This window comes from Gallus gallus, chromosome 1 (assembly GCF_016699485.2).
Source record: "Gallus gallus isolate bGalGal1 chromosome 1, bGalGal1.mat.broiler.GRCg7b, whole genome shotgun sequence".
Taxonomy (NCBI): Eukaryota; Metazoa; Chordata; class Aves; order Galliformes; family Phasianidae; genus Gallus; species Gallus gallus.
Window position 1 is genome coordinate 122228235 of NC_052532.1, and position 16954 is coordinate 122245188.

The 16954-nt window shown below is 42.7% G+C and overlaps 1 protein-coding gene across 7 annotated transcripts; it reads left to right on the forward strand.

The window, feature by feature from the left end:
- Positions 1-2379: 2379 nt before the first annotated feature.
- ASB9 (ankyrin repeat and SOCS box containing 9) lies at positions 2380-16487 on the forward strand. Of its 7 annotated transcripts, NM_001006262.2 has the most exons (8): positions 2380-2447; positions 2581-2724; positions 8182-8261; positions 9354-9461; positions 9733-9883; positions 10446-10580; positions 11912-12103; positions 14795-16487. In NM_001006262.2, exons 2-8 carry the CDS (start codon positions 2631-2633, stop codon positions 14917-14919), a joined length of 885 nt encoding a protein of 294 aa, NP_001006262.2. In that variant the 5' UTR covers positions 2380-2447; positions 2581-2630; the 3' UTR covers positions 14920-16487. The 7 variants fall into 7 exon arrangements, with proteins under 7 accessions (NP_001006262.2, XP_046796660.1, NP_001384096.1 ...); XM_046940704.1 differs by lacking the exon at positions 10446-10580 and having other exon boundaries at positions 2380-2724; NM_001397167.1 differs by lacking the exon at positions 14795-16487 and having other exon boundaries at positions 2380-2724; positions 11912-12950.
- The last annotated feature ends 467 nt before the right edge of the window (positions 16488-16954 follow it).

A 16954-nucleotide genomic window follows, 5' to 3' on the forward strand; every position in this document is an offset into this window, starting at 1 on the left:
ACTGATTAGCAAGTGGGAGAAGAAATAAGGATAGTAGAACACTTGAATGACTTGCTATCAGCAACTTGCATCTATGAAGGAGAAAAAAATAAAGATTCAGTTTACAGGATACTCTGTAAAGATAAAAAGTAATACTGAGTGTCATATGCTCAGCTTCGCAGTGTGCTTTTATCCATGCAGGAATGTTGCATTTGAATTTTGATGCAGTGATTTCTGTAGCTAGCTTTTTATGTAGAACTTGGAGCTGTAGAGCTGTTTAAACGGAAAATAGCATTGTAATGACTAAAAGCTCTGCGTTGTGTAAGCTGTTTCAGGTCTGTATTTGAAGTTGTGTGCTCTTTATCTTGAGATTCAGGATGACGTTAAAACATGTTTCTTTGTTGTTGGAGAATTTTATGCTTACATCTAAAAAAGATTTGAAACTGAGGTAGTTAAACGAGTCAAAGCTTTCTTTCATAGTCTTGGTACCCAGGAAGGCTCTGTAGACCCTAGGGAAACCCTCTAATTTGGGGATAGCTTGCTCCAAAAATAATGCCTCCTATTTATTTCCATAGACCTCACATGCTGGTTTCCTGGCTGGCCAAACAGTAGGGCGAAACACTGCAACAAAGAGAAAAGAATGCAGTTTTGCAATTGTGAAGAGAAGCAGAGATTCTTTGTCTTTCACTGTTCTCTATATTGCTAATTCAGCCTTTTAGCCATCCTGCCTCTACTACAAACTCAAGTGGCAGAATTTAAAGCTGGACTCTTCCTAACTGTAAAAAGTACCAAACTTGTTAATGTAGGTGACACAGAAAATTTCTGCAGGTGAGATTTGGCCACACACAAATTATTTGAGATGTGTACGCGCTGGAGAGAGCCTGTGGTGAGACACCACACAGGACAAGGAGGCAAGGGTCAGGAATCTGCATTTTCATGAATAAAAAGAATGGATTTCTGGACTCTGGACTTCTGGACTTCTGCTGGACTCTCCTTGCACTAAACCCACTAAGACTGCTGCACAAGACAGTAACTGTGGAGGGGACAGGCAGGGCTCAGGGGACATCAAACTCTGTAGCAAGCAGTGCTTTGTAATGTAAGATATTTCCAGGCTGGAACAAAGACAGGGAGATTCATCACAGGGACTTAAGATGCTCTGTCTACGCAAAGGCTTCGGGACAGCCCAGGGAACAGGAGTGGTGATCCAAAGGAGAAATACTGTGATCCAAAGGAGAAATCTTGCCCCTAACGTGACATTTCAGAGTATAGTCCTGTAGCCCAGAAGGGAGCCCCATTTCTGAGGAATGGGCATTGTATCTGGATCCTGCAGCATGGCTTTGCCCAGGCCTCTGCCTCTTTGGTGCTGTCTTGAGCGCCTCAGGGATGGGGCACCGCAGCTTCCCTGGGCAGCTGTGCCAGTGCCTCACCACTCTCTGGGTAAAGAATTTCCTCCTAACATCCAACCTAAATCTCCCCTCTTTTAATTTAAGGCTATTCCCCCTTCTCCTATCCCAGATAATTTGAATCTTCAGATACACGCATGCAACCTCTGCTCTCCTAGACAAATTTTATCATCACGAGTGAGATTTTCACGTGCAAGTTCTGCCTACTTTCACCTGCACACAAATGCACATATACTCAGGGGCGGCAAAAGGAATTTGCACTCATAAATTGTACTCATTTGGACAAGAAAACTGTGCCAGCAGAGATGATCCATTAGATCAGGATTTATGCACGCAGACCCAGAGAAATAAAATGGAGGTCCTCTGGTAAATCAGTCGCCGTTTGTTGATGGGTAGCTTTGTGATTCTTGTTTTAGACCAAGAAATTGATTTAAAATAAAAGGACAGCGGTCGGATATGAAGCCCTCTGTGTGACTGCGCCAGGGATGCCGTCTGAAGCGGGGAGAAAGAAATCAGCCCGCTCAGCACCGCTCTTTCCACACCACGGAGACAATAAGGAGCTTCCAGCGGAGAGCGCGGCTCGGTGAACAACATGTGGTTCCAATATCCGCACGGCACGCGGTGACCACCGCCGCGCGGCAGGAATTCGGCGCTCACTCCTTGCCGGGGTCCCGGCTGCTGGGATGGGGCGGTGGGATCGCACGGGGCAGTGCTGGGGGAGAGGAAGGCGCAGCGCGGTGGATGCAGACCGCTCGCCTGGGAGTGGTGCGGTCGCACCGGTATCTCCCTTGGTTTTCTTTGCAAATCCCCCGCAGGCAGAGTTTGCTCAACTAGTTGAACTGGCTCTTTCTCTCTCTCTCTTTCTCTCTCTCTCTCTTTTTTTTTTTTTTTGGCAAACCGAGAATTTCCTTCCTGATAAAAACAGCCGGCCGGCTCCCCGATTGGGCGCGGGGTTGGGGAGGATATGACATCAGGCACATCTCTCGCTTCGTGCAGTGTGGTCTGCCTGATCACTGGCTGCTTACCAGCACGGCCAGGGAGGTGTTTCCCCAACTCCCAGCCCAGGTACTTAAGTTTCTGCACAAAGCGGTGCAGCACCGAGTCCCAGCCTGCGGCCGGTTCTGTTGCGCTCATCTGCTGGGCAGATCGCTCCTGCACGCTGGGGCTCGCCGTGAACGATGGAATTTGAACTCCTTAGAGTGACCGTGAAGTAAGAAAACAGACACTGGACAGACAGACGGGGTTGAGATGGATGAGGAGGGAATGAATCAAAACGGCAGCAAGTCGCAAGGAGCAGGAGGCCAGGTGCCTGCAACGACTCCAGCAGAGGTGCTGATGAGGGGTGAGTAAAGCTCCTGCCTCTGCCCTCTCGTCAGCCGGCAGCAGGAGCGGGCAGGGTCAGGCTGCAAAGGCACGCTTCTATCGAAGTTACACTTCAGTGTAGATCCGCAGCCTCATTCCCGCGCTGTTGCACTCCAGAAGGGATTTTAATAAGCTACCCATACCCGAGACTGATTTCTCTTGTGGGTTTTTTTTTTCCGTTTTTTTTAATTTTTATTTTTTTTCTGCATCACAGAAAAGGTGTCAGATTCTGTAGTGCAGTTCATGCAAGCAGAAACAAATGCAGTAATTGAACTACAGCAAACCGAACAAGAGATTGTAATGTGGCATGTTAAACTTCGACTGATGCCAGCTCGGCGCTGGCTCAGTTCCTCTTTTCTTTTTCTTTCCTTCCTTTTTTTTTTTTTTTTTTTTTTTCCCTTTCCTTCCTCCTTCCTGCCCTCCTTTACCTCCTCTGTTTTTATCTGCTTTTTATTTCTCTCTTTTTTTTCTTTTACCTGCTTTTACTTTGTTTTTTTTTCTCTATTTTTCCTTTTCTTTCTTTCTTTCTTTCTTTCTTTCTTTCTTTCTTTCTTTCTTTCTTTCTTTCTTTCTTTCTTTCTTTCTTTCTTTCTTTCTTTCTTTCTTTCTTTCTTTCTTTCTTTCTTTCTTTCTTTCTTTCTCTCTTTCTCTCTTTCTCTCTTTCTCTCTTTCTCTCTTTCTTTCTCTCTTTCTCTCTTTCTCTCTTTCTTTCTTTCTTTCTTTCTACTTTCTAACTTTCTTTCTAACTTTCTTTCTAACTTTCTTTCTAACTTTCTTTCTAACTTTCTTTCTAACTTTCTTTCTTTCTAACTTTCTTATTCTTTCCACTCAGCAGGCCCAACTGCCCTTGCCCAGGCCCAGCCACTTGCCCATGCAGGTTCTTCCACAATGGCTACGGTACTATGATCAGCTGTGACCAACGCTGTTGTGGTCAGTGGTGAAGTTATGCAAATAAATGGCCTCACTCTGACTGTTGCTCTGTTGGCTGGCCCAGAGCCACTGAAAATATGACATGGTGACTGGCTAAGGACAACAAATTTATCTTCACACAGCAGCTTATCTAGTGATGTTCCCTTCACCTCCATTTTCTGAGACACCATTCCTTCAGTTCATGGTCAGTGAAGTGGGATTATGCAGGGAAATTAAGATAATATGACTTCACGGTGTCCTTCCTCTTTTCCAGGGCTACTCTATTCTTACCATGTAGAAAAATAAGACACTGAAAAATAAACAGAGGCAAACTACAGCATAAAGATGATCAGCATGTTGGCTGTGTTGCCTGCTGCTCCTTGTGTGTGTGCGTGTGTATGCATGCACTGAGGCTAGGGTGAGAGGGAAGGGACGGCAATGTCATTACACAGTGTGAACCAAACCCAGTTCACATGGGAGATGAGCTCTGCTAAAACGGAGTCTGGGAGGGAGGGAGCCTACAGGCAGCATGGGTGGCTTGGTCTGTTGGGTGCTGGAGCTCAGCATGTTCCTCTTGCGCCTGCCTGGCTCCTAGCAGAGTCAATAAGCTCTGCTGGTGGCTTGCAACAGGAATGTATTTGGCTACATATATTACGTGTGCTAGGTGAAAGCCTTTAAATATGAAAAATACCATTCATAGTATTGTTAAATATAATGCCGTAGGCTTATGTATATGTAAATGTGTATGCAAGAGCATGTCTCAGCTGAAAGGATTTCAGAGCCCCTTGTGAGCTGCACTGTGTGAGGTTACCATGAAAGGAAAGCAGCCTAGGGAGCCACTGAGAGTGTGACACCCTCCTCACGATCAGAGACTGGAAAAATATGCTTTCAGCCTCCACCACTGAATGAATGCTCTTCTAGAAACGTGCTGCAAGCACATCCACGGACAGCAGTCAAAGCTTGGTTGTTTGTGCAGTTACTGGTATAAGGCTCCCTCTATACCTGCCCTGCCAGCATTCAAGGGCCCAGGTGGATGCAGTGCAGTCAAGTAGGACCAGAGGTTTCATGTAACCTCTGGGTTGGCTGCAGTTTTCAGCAGTGAAAGGGGAGCTGGATGGCCCCATGCCACAGAAAACCAAGTGGGTTTGGATGCTGAAAGCCATGAGGCCAGACAGAGGTTGCTTGTGAATCAAGGTGCAGGCAAATTTCAAATATGGATTAACAGGCTCATTTCTTCATGAGAGAGAAATTGTACATATTTTTGGGAAGCAGAAATCTGTGCTGCTGTGGTGGTACGTGCAGTGAATGCAACTGTGCCAACTGCGTACACTGGTCTTTCTCCTCCGTGGCCTGCTCTTATGGCAAAGTATTTTAAGAACTTTCTCAAATGTCACTATTTGAGAATTTAAGAAGCCTAGGGGTAGTTAGCATTGGCACTTATTTAGGCTTTGATCTGATGTCTGTATATGGTAGTAATAGTGATAATTTATATTACTGATATTGTATCTACTGTGCCATGCAGTCAACAGGACCTTTCACCCTCTATTCACAATGTACCCAAGATGATCTTAAAACTATCTTAGGCCTCCACTTTTATTTAGGATAAAGGACCCAGTCCTGCCTAGTACAGGATGCCCAACATGGTTAGGACATCCTTGCATATACCCCTTTTATTTTCCTCTGACACTTATCTTTGACATTTTTTTGCTGCTCAGTCTTCTAGTTCACTGTTAAGAATTTATGAAATTAGAAGTTAATGGTCATTCCACAGACGACTGTGATCTGGTTTGGAGTCTTAATGGAAACTTGTTTTTTCCTCAAGAAAACGTTGAATTGGATGGATAAGGGCTGCATGTGGATAGAGCAGACCATGCACTTCCTTTTTTGTCACCAAAATGATGACATGATGATATAACGTCATAGTAGTTCATACAGAATTCTACCTGTATTTGACCAAAAAGAGATCAAGCACTGCTCAGAAAACTTGTTCTTCAGTCTAGATCTTTAGAACTCTTGTAAACGTTTCCTTGCGACTCATTAACATCTGGCAAGAGCATTGGTAACACCATGGCACTGGATACACAACCAGAGTTAACACTGGCAGGATGGGTGAGAAAGACAGCATGGTGGAGCATGTTGTAGCCACTGGAGAGCATGCCTGGTAGAGGTGAGCTTAGTTCAAGGTACGAGGAGAGAAATAAAGTTTTGTCTCTCAGTATACTACCATCTGCATTATGAAAAGCTTCACAAAATCAGGGGCCTTTTCTTAGTGATGTCTGTGGGGTTTGGCTTTCCCTTGTTCTTATCACTGCTGATTTGGGCCTTCTCACAGGACTATTCAAAACAGCACGATGAGGGTCACTGAAAAAGCAAAGGTAAATGTAAGACAGTAACCTCAGTATGCACACTGCACTGCACCTGATGTTCCTGAAGTGTTTAATGCAAACAAGCAGAGATGTTCTGCAGCTTCGCACCTTAGAAAATGAGATATTTAACTTTACACAGGTGAAGGCAATTTAACAAGCACCATTTAATACACATCACTTTTAAAGCACAGCTATTTTAGTCAATTAATAACACTGTGCTTTAATAACTGTACCATGGTTTTGCTGTCGTTATCAGATGACATATCCTTATGAGACTAGAACCATAGCTTCTGGAAATTGCTATCCTCTTGCTAAGGCCAAAGAATGGTTAGGAACTTACTGCAAGTACATGTTGTGGTACACAGCCAATGGAACTCAGGAGGAGGCAGGCAGAAGGTAGGTGAAATGCCCTCTGGAAATGCTTATTTTCCTTCCCAGGAGTATCTGGGCTATTAATATAGACCAGACATTGAGTTTTGAGGCAATGAATATCAAAGGAGGTAAGTCTCTCCCAGAGGGATTAATGGTCTCTGGTGGCCCTGAGCCATAAACTTGTAATCCTGAAGGACCCCTCTGTTAATATTTGGATGGCCATCAGAACTGCATTAGTTTATTTCGCAGTGTTAAAACAAAGAACAGATATAGCAGCTATGGAAATGAAGTGTAAAGTATTTCCTCAGACCTTTATATTAAACTGCAAATTGAGGAAAGGTATGTCCTGTAAAATTCATCACATGATGTTTTTACCTGTCAAATAAATCTTTCAGAAAAGCACTCTACATGACTTAACAGGTTTGTTACCAAATTTAATCATAAAGGTTCCCTCCCATACATCCTTCATTCAACCAGAACTGTGCTGACTCATTTCCAGAAATTATTTTTGGCATGGGGTATTTTTCTGAACATCAGTTTTGAAATATCAAGATTACCTCAAAGTAGGAGTTAGAATTCTGTTTCTGATGCTAACGTTTGGTTTTTTTTTGCTTCCTAAACCATCTGCCAAAGTGCCCTTATGTCAGTCCTTTGCATTAAGACCTAATGAGAGAAAATATGATTTTTTTTTGTTTAATACAGGCACTTAGAATATTAGTGCTTTTAACATAGTTGTAGGAATACTTTCCTTATGGCATACCTAAGTAAAATTACTCCCTTCATGACCTGGTCTTGTGTCCTTACTACTATTCAGTGGGTATCCCACCCCCTGCGCTGTCCCTTGGAGAACTTGAGGGATCACGTCCTGAGACACAAGCAGATCTCAGGGTTGTGGTAGGTGTTCCCATACTGCTAAGGAGTGTCATTTACTTCAGCATCAGAGAGCAGGTCATTTGCAAGTCCTCTTGTTCTTTTGCCTTGGCCCAGTGAGGTGAAGCAGCAAGAGATCACGCAGTCTGCATGTCCTTAGGGTGAAATCATGTCTCTTTCTTAAAAAAAAAAAGAAAAAAGAAAAAAAAAAAAAACCTTTCTGGAAATACAATGTTTTTCACCAAATCTGCTTCACCTAAAGCTGAGCACTTTCTTTCCTCCGCTAAATGTTCAAGCATGAAAACTAAAATCTAAGGCAGACCCTTTCCTTGAGCTTCCATCTATATTTGCTTTTTATGGCTTCCACAGTGCCAAGAATACAGCTATTATTTAAAATGCACCACTGCAGAGGCTGACGCTAGACTGAAAACTGAGACACAAAATCAACAGGTAACACAATTTGTCTCCCTGTACTTTGGTACTGTCTCTAGTTACACAGTGTTGAATCGAGCCCATCTCTGAGCAGGGGTGAATGACTGAGCAGCTGTAACCTTTCCAAAGCATGCTCCTTTTGAGCTAATTGTTAAAGCGTAATGAGCTTGTGAAAACAAAGGCACTAGAAATGATTCAAACCAAGAGACAAGCTCAGTCAGAACAAGGTGGTGTTCTGTAAATAATTCTCTTGTCCTCTGAATGGGAACACAGCTGCTCAGCACTAACATGGGATAAATTAAAAACACACCCAGAGTGAACCCATCCTGTTTTTTCACTCCCTCCCTGTGGCCTCTCCAAGAAAAGCTTGGTGGTTCAAGTAATAAATTAGAGGAGAGGATTACTGGGTCACACAGTTGAAGTAAAGTACACTGATGAAACAGTCCACGGAATTGTTAGACATTTTCCTGTCTTTCTTTCATATACAGACTTCGTTTCAGACTGGTCTCCTTTACACGATGCATCTATCCACGGGCGTCTGCTTGCTCTGAAGAAGCTCATCAACCAGGTACCAGTCAATATGATCTCTACCGGGTTTGTTCAGTTGCTGAATGTAGTCTGTGCTTTACTGTGAAACATTCAGGGTGAGGAGATCACGTTGACGAAAATGCAGTGAAGTCTATGTGTAACATATTTTTTTCTACACTTCTTTGCCTCACACAAACTCTGCACACTAGGCTGAAGACCTGCAGCTTGGGTTGCAGGTAACAAGACCCCAGCTGCTACCCCTGTGGGCAGCTGTAGGGCTCTTTCTGCAGTTCCTGTGCCCATGACCAGCACTTGGTGCCTTTGGTGGGGGCAGCTCCAGACAGAGACAAGACTCCAGTTGAGGCTTCAATTCAGGCACCCAAACATCTGTTTCTGGTTCTCTCTGAAGTGCTTGAAGGCCCTGCTCCGCCCACACAGCTGGAGAGAAGAAATTTCTGAAACTCACTGCTCCATTCTCTCAAAATTATTGGTTTTAGCCAGTGGAGGAAAGGGAATAGTTGTTGGAAACTCTTCCAACTTAAACTTCTGGATCATGAAGACTGATAGAAAGGAAAGATCCTGTGGTAGAATCAATCCAATGGTTTCTAACTAAGGAGACAGTTTTTCTTCAAACAGTGCCATAATCCAAAGAAAATATATCAGATGTATGTATCAAAAGTACTTCTGAGTTTGTTCCATTCAAACAGTCACAGACTGGAGGTCAAAAGACGTGAGCAGACATGTAAACAAGAGGAGGCACGACCCTGTCGAGAGCTCTAAAAACATTTTTTTATCTTTTTTATTTTGGAGTTTGTTAGCTGTGATGTAGTAGCTGTAAAATAAAGCAAAGTGCCTAGAAGGATGTCTGCATTGTTCCATTAGGCAGTTTGCTGACCACAGCTTTCTGTATTGATTAGTGATGTGTAGAAGGCTTGACCTCTGGTACGATGTGCTAGTATCTGTTCCAGCTGAAGCACCACAGCCTCTTACAGTGCTCACCTAGTAACTCCAAGCAGTTGAGAAAATTGTGATTAAACAAATCTTTTAAGAATCGTTATGGAAGACTGGTGGGTTGTTGCTATTGTTGTTTGTTTGTTTTGTAGTTGGCTGTAATGGTATTTTCTTTCATCAGGGGAGTGATGTTAATCTTGTTACTGCAGACCATGTGTCTCCTCTCCACGAAGCCTGCCTAGGTGGTCATGCTGCTTGTGCCAGTTTCCTATTAAAGCATGGTGCTAAGGTAAGTGCATCATGGACATGTCATTGTCTCTAGTGTTAACATGTTTTATTATGACAATTTAATGCTAGATCATAGAATCACAGAATGATTTGGGTTGGAAGGGACCTTAAAGATCATTTAGCTCCAACCCCCCTGCTGTGGACTGGGACGCTTCCCATCAGACCAAGTTGCCAAAAGTCTCATCCAACCTGGCCTTGAACACCTCCAGTGATGGGACATCCACAACTTCTCTGGGCAACCTGTTCCAGTGTTGTTTTTATTCTTCCCCCAGGTGAATGGGGTTACTGTTGACTGGCACACTCCTTTGTTCAGTGCTTGTGTCAGTGGCAGTGTGGCTTGTTTGAATTTACTGCTGCAACATGGGGCCAACCTGCACCCGCCCTGTGACTTGGCATCCCCCATCCATGAAGCTGCTAAGAGAGGTAACCTCATGGGTGTCAGCACTGTTTTATATCTTGCTAGAAGTTTGGGGAAGTGAAAAAGAGAGGTAAAGAAGATCTTCCTGATTTAGGCCAGGAATTGTTCCTTCCTATTTACTCTCATCACAAGTGTTGCAGTTGCTCCCAGCCCTGGTGCTCACCAGGGGCCACTTATTGCTGCTGTCAGGGCCTCCGGGTTCATGTGGTGACACCTGGAAGGGGATGTATTGTCCAAATCAGCTGCCTGTTACGTAGAGATCCAAGAGAGTTGTCTGGCCATCTTCAAAAGCAGAAGAGAAATTCAGCATGATTCATCTCATCTTCAATAGATATCTGTAGTCAGTCAGATATAATGCGAGGGCTTTAGCATATTTTCAAACTGGATTTGCAGTTCCTGTTTTTCTGATTGAAAACACTGGAGTAAGGAGAGTGGATCAAAGTATTACACTACCAGCTCTTGGCAAAATAACGAATCTTTGCCAAATTACACTTCTGCATCAGAGAATTTGGACTGTTGCAGAATGCCTGATCTCTGCGAGTTGACTCTGCGTTTATCCCTTTTAAGGTCATGTAGAATGTGTTGAGCTCCTCACATCCCATGGGGTGAATATAGATCACAACGTCAAGCATCTGGGTACTCCACTTTATGTAGCTTGTGAGAACCAGCAAGTGGACTGTGCCAGGAAGCTCCTTGAGTCAGGTAAAAGGAAAAATAAAGGATGGTGTGTTTTCCTTCCCTGTAATGTCTGTCTTTGAATTCTCTTCGCAGCAAAGAGGAATTCCTTCTCTGGGACCTGGAGAAGTTTTTTTCTCAATGGCAGTCCTGTGTTAAAGAGGGGAGCTGGGTAAACAGGGCTTTCTTGACCAGGAGATGAGCTTTACAACTCGCAGCAAAGAGATGGGTCATCCTGGATTTCGTGCTGCCAGTGCTGCCTAGAACAACGCCATCTTCTCCAGTGCCTATGTATTTGTGCTGCTGTAGCTATTTGAAGAGAGTAGCAAGAAACTTCCTTTTTTTCTTCCACCCTCTGTACTCAAAAGAAATGACTAAACAATTTTTACATACTTCTGCAAATGTTTTAATTCTTACAAAGTTCATAAAATGTCTGAACCATTTCCAACATGGAGTAAAAACATTCAGCACTGTATGCTTTTCCTCAGATAAACCCAACTACAAATCTAACCGCTTGGATAAGCACACAAGGCCATTTCTTACCTGTGGCAGTGCATCTCTTCTAACAAAAGGGGCTGCCACATAGCCACGTAGCCATATAGCTCATACAAAAATGGTGGACCAACCGAACTCCTTTGAAAAAAAGACACATTTAGGTGACATTGTGCATGATTTAGCACAGCGATCTTTTCTAAAAAAATCAAATGCAGATTAAGAATTCACTTTTGCCTATTCGTTTCCGGCTTTTGCCTTTTGTCTCTGCTGCCTTCTGTGTATAGGAATATCTGCTTTAAAAATGTTATGAGTAGTTTTGAATTGGTTCTGCAGTTCACAAGTTTTGTGAGACATTAACTTGGGATAACAGGCTGTGGAGCGCTTGGGGATCAGAGAGTGCTTACATTCTCCACTATTAAGGGCCTCAAAACTTTTCCATCCTCACACTTTTTTCCTGAGCAGACTTGGTAACTCAGCACCTGGAAATCAGCTTAAGCCTCTGTTATGGAGCAGGTCAAAACCTTGCATGCATTTTAAAGGAATGGTGAGTTAGGATAGGGAGCAAATGCGATCCATAGGTGGAACTACTCTTTTGTCAGGCTTCAAGAAGTCTGTGGGCTGGGCTGTGGGTGAAAGACTTCCTTGTGCACTGTTCCTTTGGGATCATTTTCACAACTCCACTGCTTCACAGCCAGTACAAGTAGTCCATATGCAAACTGTGGGACCAAGACCTAAAGGACAGGAATCCACCTCTAGGTGAATTCTGATGTGTTTATGGATTTTTCAGAGAAATTGCAGCTAGTGCAGGAAGTGAAAATAAGCTCTGGTGTAGTCATTATTCCTTGTCATCTCTTCATGTTCAGGTGCAAACGTGAACAGCGGCAAGGGCCTGGAGTCCCCACTGCATGCAGCAGCCAGGAGTTGCAGTGTAGAGCTGGTGATGCTGCTGATTGACTTTGGAGCAGACATTTGGGCAAAGAATGCTGAAAGCAAACGGCCAATGGAGCTGGTTCCACCTGGCAGCCCTTTGGGTCGACTGTTCCTGCAGAAAGAAGGTGTCTCTTAGCACTTGTTTTTTTCCTTCACTTGGGACACTATAGGGAAAAATCATTCAAAGTGCTGCACAAGGCTGTAGGATTCTGTACTCTTAGTTTTACAAAACAGAGAATAACTAAGGCTACCTCAATTTGCTGATATTTGGACACTGTCTCCTTCTGTGTCAGAGTATAGTGGTTTTAAAAGTGATGACTACCCATCTTTTGACCTGCGGTTCAGTGAACATTGCATCAGGGAGAAACTGTATAGAGCTTTCAGTGTGATGCAACGCAGAACTTAGGGTAAAAAAATTCCCTTGAGTCTGGGATGGGAATAAAGCCAGAAATGTTGTCTGGAACATGCCAACAAATGTGAACAGAAAATCACCTCTGATGAGAGCTGTGTTTATCTGGTGGACACTAGGACTAGGATCCTCAATTTTTACAGGGTGCCAACTTTTAGAAACATGCCAAATACTGCATATGTTAAAAATTACAACACTGATCTTCTAGTTGATTGGTATTTACTTTTCTTCCGGGGACAAAACCTTGTGTAGGTGCAAAAGTATCTTTAAAATGAGACCATATTCATTGTTTTGTGGGAATTAAGGAAAACTACATTGGAATGATATAATGAATACATATGTATATACACTAGATTTTCTTTGAAGGCCAATGTTATATACTGTATAATCCAAAAGTATCAAGCCATAAGGTTAACCCTTAGGAAGTGCCTATTTAGAACATGTAAATGAAATTATTCCAGGTCTCTGTTGTTTGATTGCTTACAAATACTGTAATGAATGAGGGAGATGTATTTTACTTACTAGTCTTGAGGGAAATTAGAATAAATTCTTTAACGTTGGAATTCTTCTGTTCTTTATGTGCTCTCATTTAGTCAGTGAACTACACAAAATAATAAATAATCTGGGTTTTCATTATTTTAAACAAATTACTGACCTACAATTCTACTAACTGTAGCTATGGTTATTGTCATAAACAGATTTACACCAAGGTAAAGGTGGAGTAATAAAGAGATGAATCAGGCCCTTTGTGGAATTGTAATATGAAAATAATAACATGAAAACAACTGTGCTGTGCGTATTATGTATGTGCAGCAGACATTTGGTTTCCCAGCCTAATCTACGGTGCACAGAGTGGTGATCTTTTCAAACTCAAATCCCTGCTGAATGAGCCTCATGACTCCTGAGGCACCACGTGTCCTGTTTATTTGAGATAAAAATCATCCCAGGCACACCCTGTGGAGCTGTCATGAAAACTGCCATGGCTGAACTAAGGGCTTGGGCAAAAAAAAAAAACGATCTTTTCTAAGCAAAATTTAACAATTGAAGTTAGAAATGATGAATGCCTGAAGGGTATTTTGCAGCTGACTGGTGTTTTTCTGATGTTCTCCAACATGCCTTTTCCTGATGGGCAGCTGATGTCTGACTCCTGTGGCTGCTGAATTGTTGTGACCCAGGAGAGGGGTGTGCACATTGCATCCTCTGGTTTCACAGGGATCAGAATCTCCTAATGGGCCCCATAGCTCCTCATGTACTCCATAGCTCCTCACAGGCCTCATAGTTCCTTATGGGCCTCATAGGTCCAGCACACAAAACTTGTACCCTTCTCCCTGTGCACACTGCCACATGCCGTGCTGGCATTGCAACAGGGTCCAACACGTGCAGCAAAGGGCTAGCTAACAACCCAAATATAGTTTCTTAATGGTTTTGAAGAGCTTGCTTGCATCTGCTTTTTGCGCTGCAGTCTGCATTCTCTCCTCACCACACTTCATTTCTCCACCTTAGCTTCTCTGCTCACCGCTATCTTATATCTTATCCGCTCACTCATGGCTGCTGGTACCGACACTGTCCCCTCCCATCTCCCTCTTGCTTTCTACACTTTCTTCTTATCATCTCCACCACATGCATGACATCCAACCCTTCATTTGTGCTCACTGCTTGCTTGCATTTGCAAGGCTGCCCACGGCAGGGGGATTGAAGCTCAATGCTCTTTAAGGTTCCTTCCAACCAAAGCCATTCTATGATTCTATGATCTGCCCTTCTCCTCTCCCTTTCCCCTGGAAGACCCTCACTGCTCTCAGTGCTGGTCAACCCCATATGCAGCACAGGGCTGTGCAAGTTGATGGTTGGGGTCTGAACAGTGACAGGCACTGCCATCAAAAGCACTGCACAGCATCTACCCTTTCATGAAAAGGATAAGCCTCCCACATAAGCCCTTAATGTCATTATACTTAAATAAAGGGGTTGAAAATAGCACTAGATTCTTCAGCATGGCTTGTATTTACCAGCATGGGATTGGTTAATCAGGAAGGCTTAAATAAAGGATTATGTAGCATTTCTTTTGCTATATGTTTGTCACTGTTATGAAATAACTTTCAAGCAGTGGGCTGCAATCCTGGATCTCAGTGTCTGTGGGGGAAAGACTTTGAAGGAAGCATCAATCATCTCTTTACAAACAACACAAGCTGTTTAACACTTGTGCAAGTTAAAGGGGAATGAATGATTGTTAATACTTATTATGGGTGTGTAAGGCCAGAGAGTGATGAGGCTTGAACCGAATGGTGGGCTGACATCCTTTGGTGGATGTAGGCCTGGCTTTCCACTACTAAGTGTGCTGGGGGCTGCACATCCGTGATGGGCCTTGGGGAGATAAAGCCATATGCATAACATATCTCCTGTCTCCCTCCAGGGCCGCTGTCCTTGATGCAGCTCTGTCGCTTGTGCATCAGGAGGTGCTTTGGACACAAGCAGCATCAGAAAATAACTGGCCTTCTCCTCCCTGAAGAGCTGAAACATTTTCTTCTCCATGTTTAAGCCTTTCAAGTACAAAATGGTGCCTTAATAGCACAGCAAGGTTTGTTGAAGAAAAATTTCTCACCAGTAGCATTGCCAACACCTGTAGTGTTAATTTGTGATAGCTACTGGTCCCTGGTGAAGCCCTGGGTCTGAGAAGCATGGGAATAACCAACATGCTGAGTCCTCAACATCACCCCCAGTCAAACAGTGACTTGAAAAGGAGCTATTCTGCATGGCCGTACTGTACAGCATAGAAATGTGTCTCAGGAGCCTCCTAGAAAGGGCGGGAAATGAGCACCACCTTTTGAGACAGACCTCTTGATTCTCTGAATCCCAGCAGTTTCAGAGGGCTCATGGCTGACAAAAAACTTACAAAGAAAGCACATATTCCAGCGCGGCATGAGCAGCACTTTGTGTATGTTTAAGGATAGCTGCACTTTCTCAGCAAGCAGACTTAGTGCTGCCATCTGTGAGGGCTGTATCCGCACCACCATAAAAGTAACGAAAGGGAACTCAACTGAACCCACTTGCAAAGTTGGACAACACAACTGCTGGATGCAGGTGTCTGGTATGAGAGGTTAATTTTTGTGCTGATCAGACACAGAAAGCAGTTCTGTTGGTCTGTGGGGCACTAAATTGTACCCTAATGGGACAAAATGACAAGCACAGATAGGTCCTTAAGTTCCCTTGTTACGGGATATGGACCCCTAGAAATCTTCACTGACCTGACTCAGTTCATCACACATCTCAGCTATATAAACATTCATTGGCCGCTTTAAGATGTCCATCTCTACTCTTTCCCTCCTGTTGAAGGGGGAAAATAGACATTTGTCTTTATATTCTGAAAAAAAAAAAAAAAAAAAAAAAAAAGTTTATTATGGATGGATTCTTTTAAAGTCAGTATCTTGCATAAGCTGAATCTCTGTTGAACAGGCAGGGAGCAGACAGCTAACCTAGTGCTTAACTTTTTGAAGATTAATGTTAAGCATGAAGAATCCCTGCTTTGGTGATACATCTGAAAGCGGAAAATCCATCTTACTACATTTTAGATCAAGAACTATTTTTTTTTAACCTACTATTTTTATCAGTTACATTTAAGCATCTTATTTTGTTACATTATCAGAGTAATGTTAATACCGGGATAAAACTGATCAGAGAAGGTGGTGAGAACATTGCTTCTAGATTGCTTTTCATCTAGAAATTTCATACCTTAACTTTGCTTCCTTGAATCCCTCAGATCATGCATAATTAGGATGAATTCTGTTTGCTCAGTTTGTATCATCTCAGTATATTTGCTTATTTATTTTAATATAAATTACGATCAACACTGGTGAATTACATCTTTATGCATCAACACTTATCCAGTTATAAACTGTAAAAGCTGTACAAGATGCAAACCAAATAAGCTAAATACAGGTGAGGTTTGGATGTTTTTCTGTATTTGAAACCAAATATAATGCAGGATTTGAAAGACTGTCATGAGTATATTTTATCAGATTTTTTGCTGTTATTTTGCTGTCAGTTAAATGGCTATCAACACACAACTGTATAGGAAATTAGTTAAAAAATAAATGGTTTATATTCTGTTTTGATTTTCTTTCATTTTTTAAAAATGATAAAATGAATACTGCCTGATACTATGGATCTTTGGACTGAACTTTGTTTGTTTGTGATGCTCTCTACAGGGTAGTAGCATAGAAGTGTTTATTCTAAATAGACATGTAGTAAATTTGAGACTAAGATGCAGACACTTTTCATAACTTGCCCTTTGCTGATGTCTGAAGGTAGAATTTGACACTTGCAGTTATTTTTCTACTCATTAGAGGGTTAATGAATAGTGGTACGAGATTTTATAGAGCAGGAAAAGATGTAACATAAGATGGTCACCATCTTCACATTTTTTTAGTGACTTACATCAGATTGTTTCTTATGCCTCATAGGCAAGAGGCATATGTAATGATCAGGGTGCCCTTGTGTGTACCTACACAACTGAAGAATTATTTGCTGTAAGTTAGCATGTGGAAATCCCTCTACAGCTTGACATCCAAGAGAC

Coding starts and splice junctions, on each gene's coding strand:
- ASB9 (NM_001006262.2), top strand. CDS start 2,631: ATGGATGAGGAGGGAATGAATCAAAACGGCAGCAAGTCGCAAGGAGCA. Junction 2,725..8,181: donor AGCAGAGGTGCTGATGAGGG/GTGAGTAAAGCT, acceptor TTTCATATACAG/ACTTCGTTTCAGACTGGTCT. Junction 10,581..11,911: donor CAGGAAGCTCCTTGAGTCAG/GTAAAAGGAAAA, acceptor CTTCATGTTCAG/GTGCAAACGTGAACAGCGGC.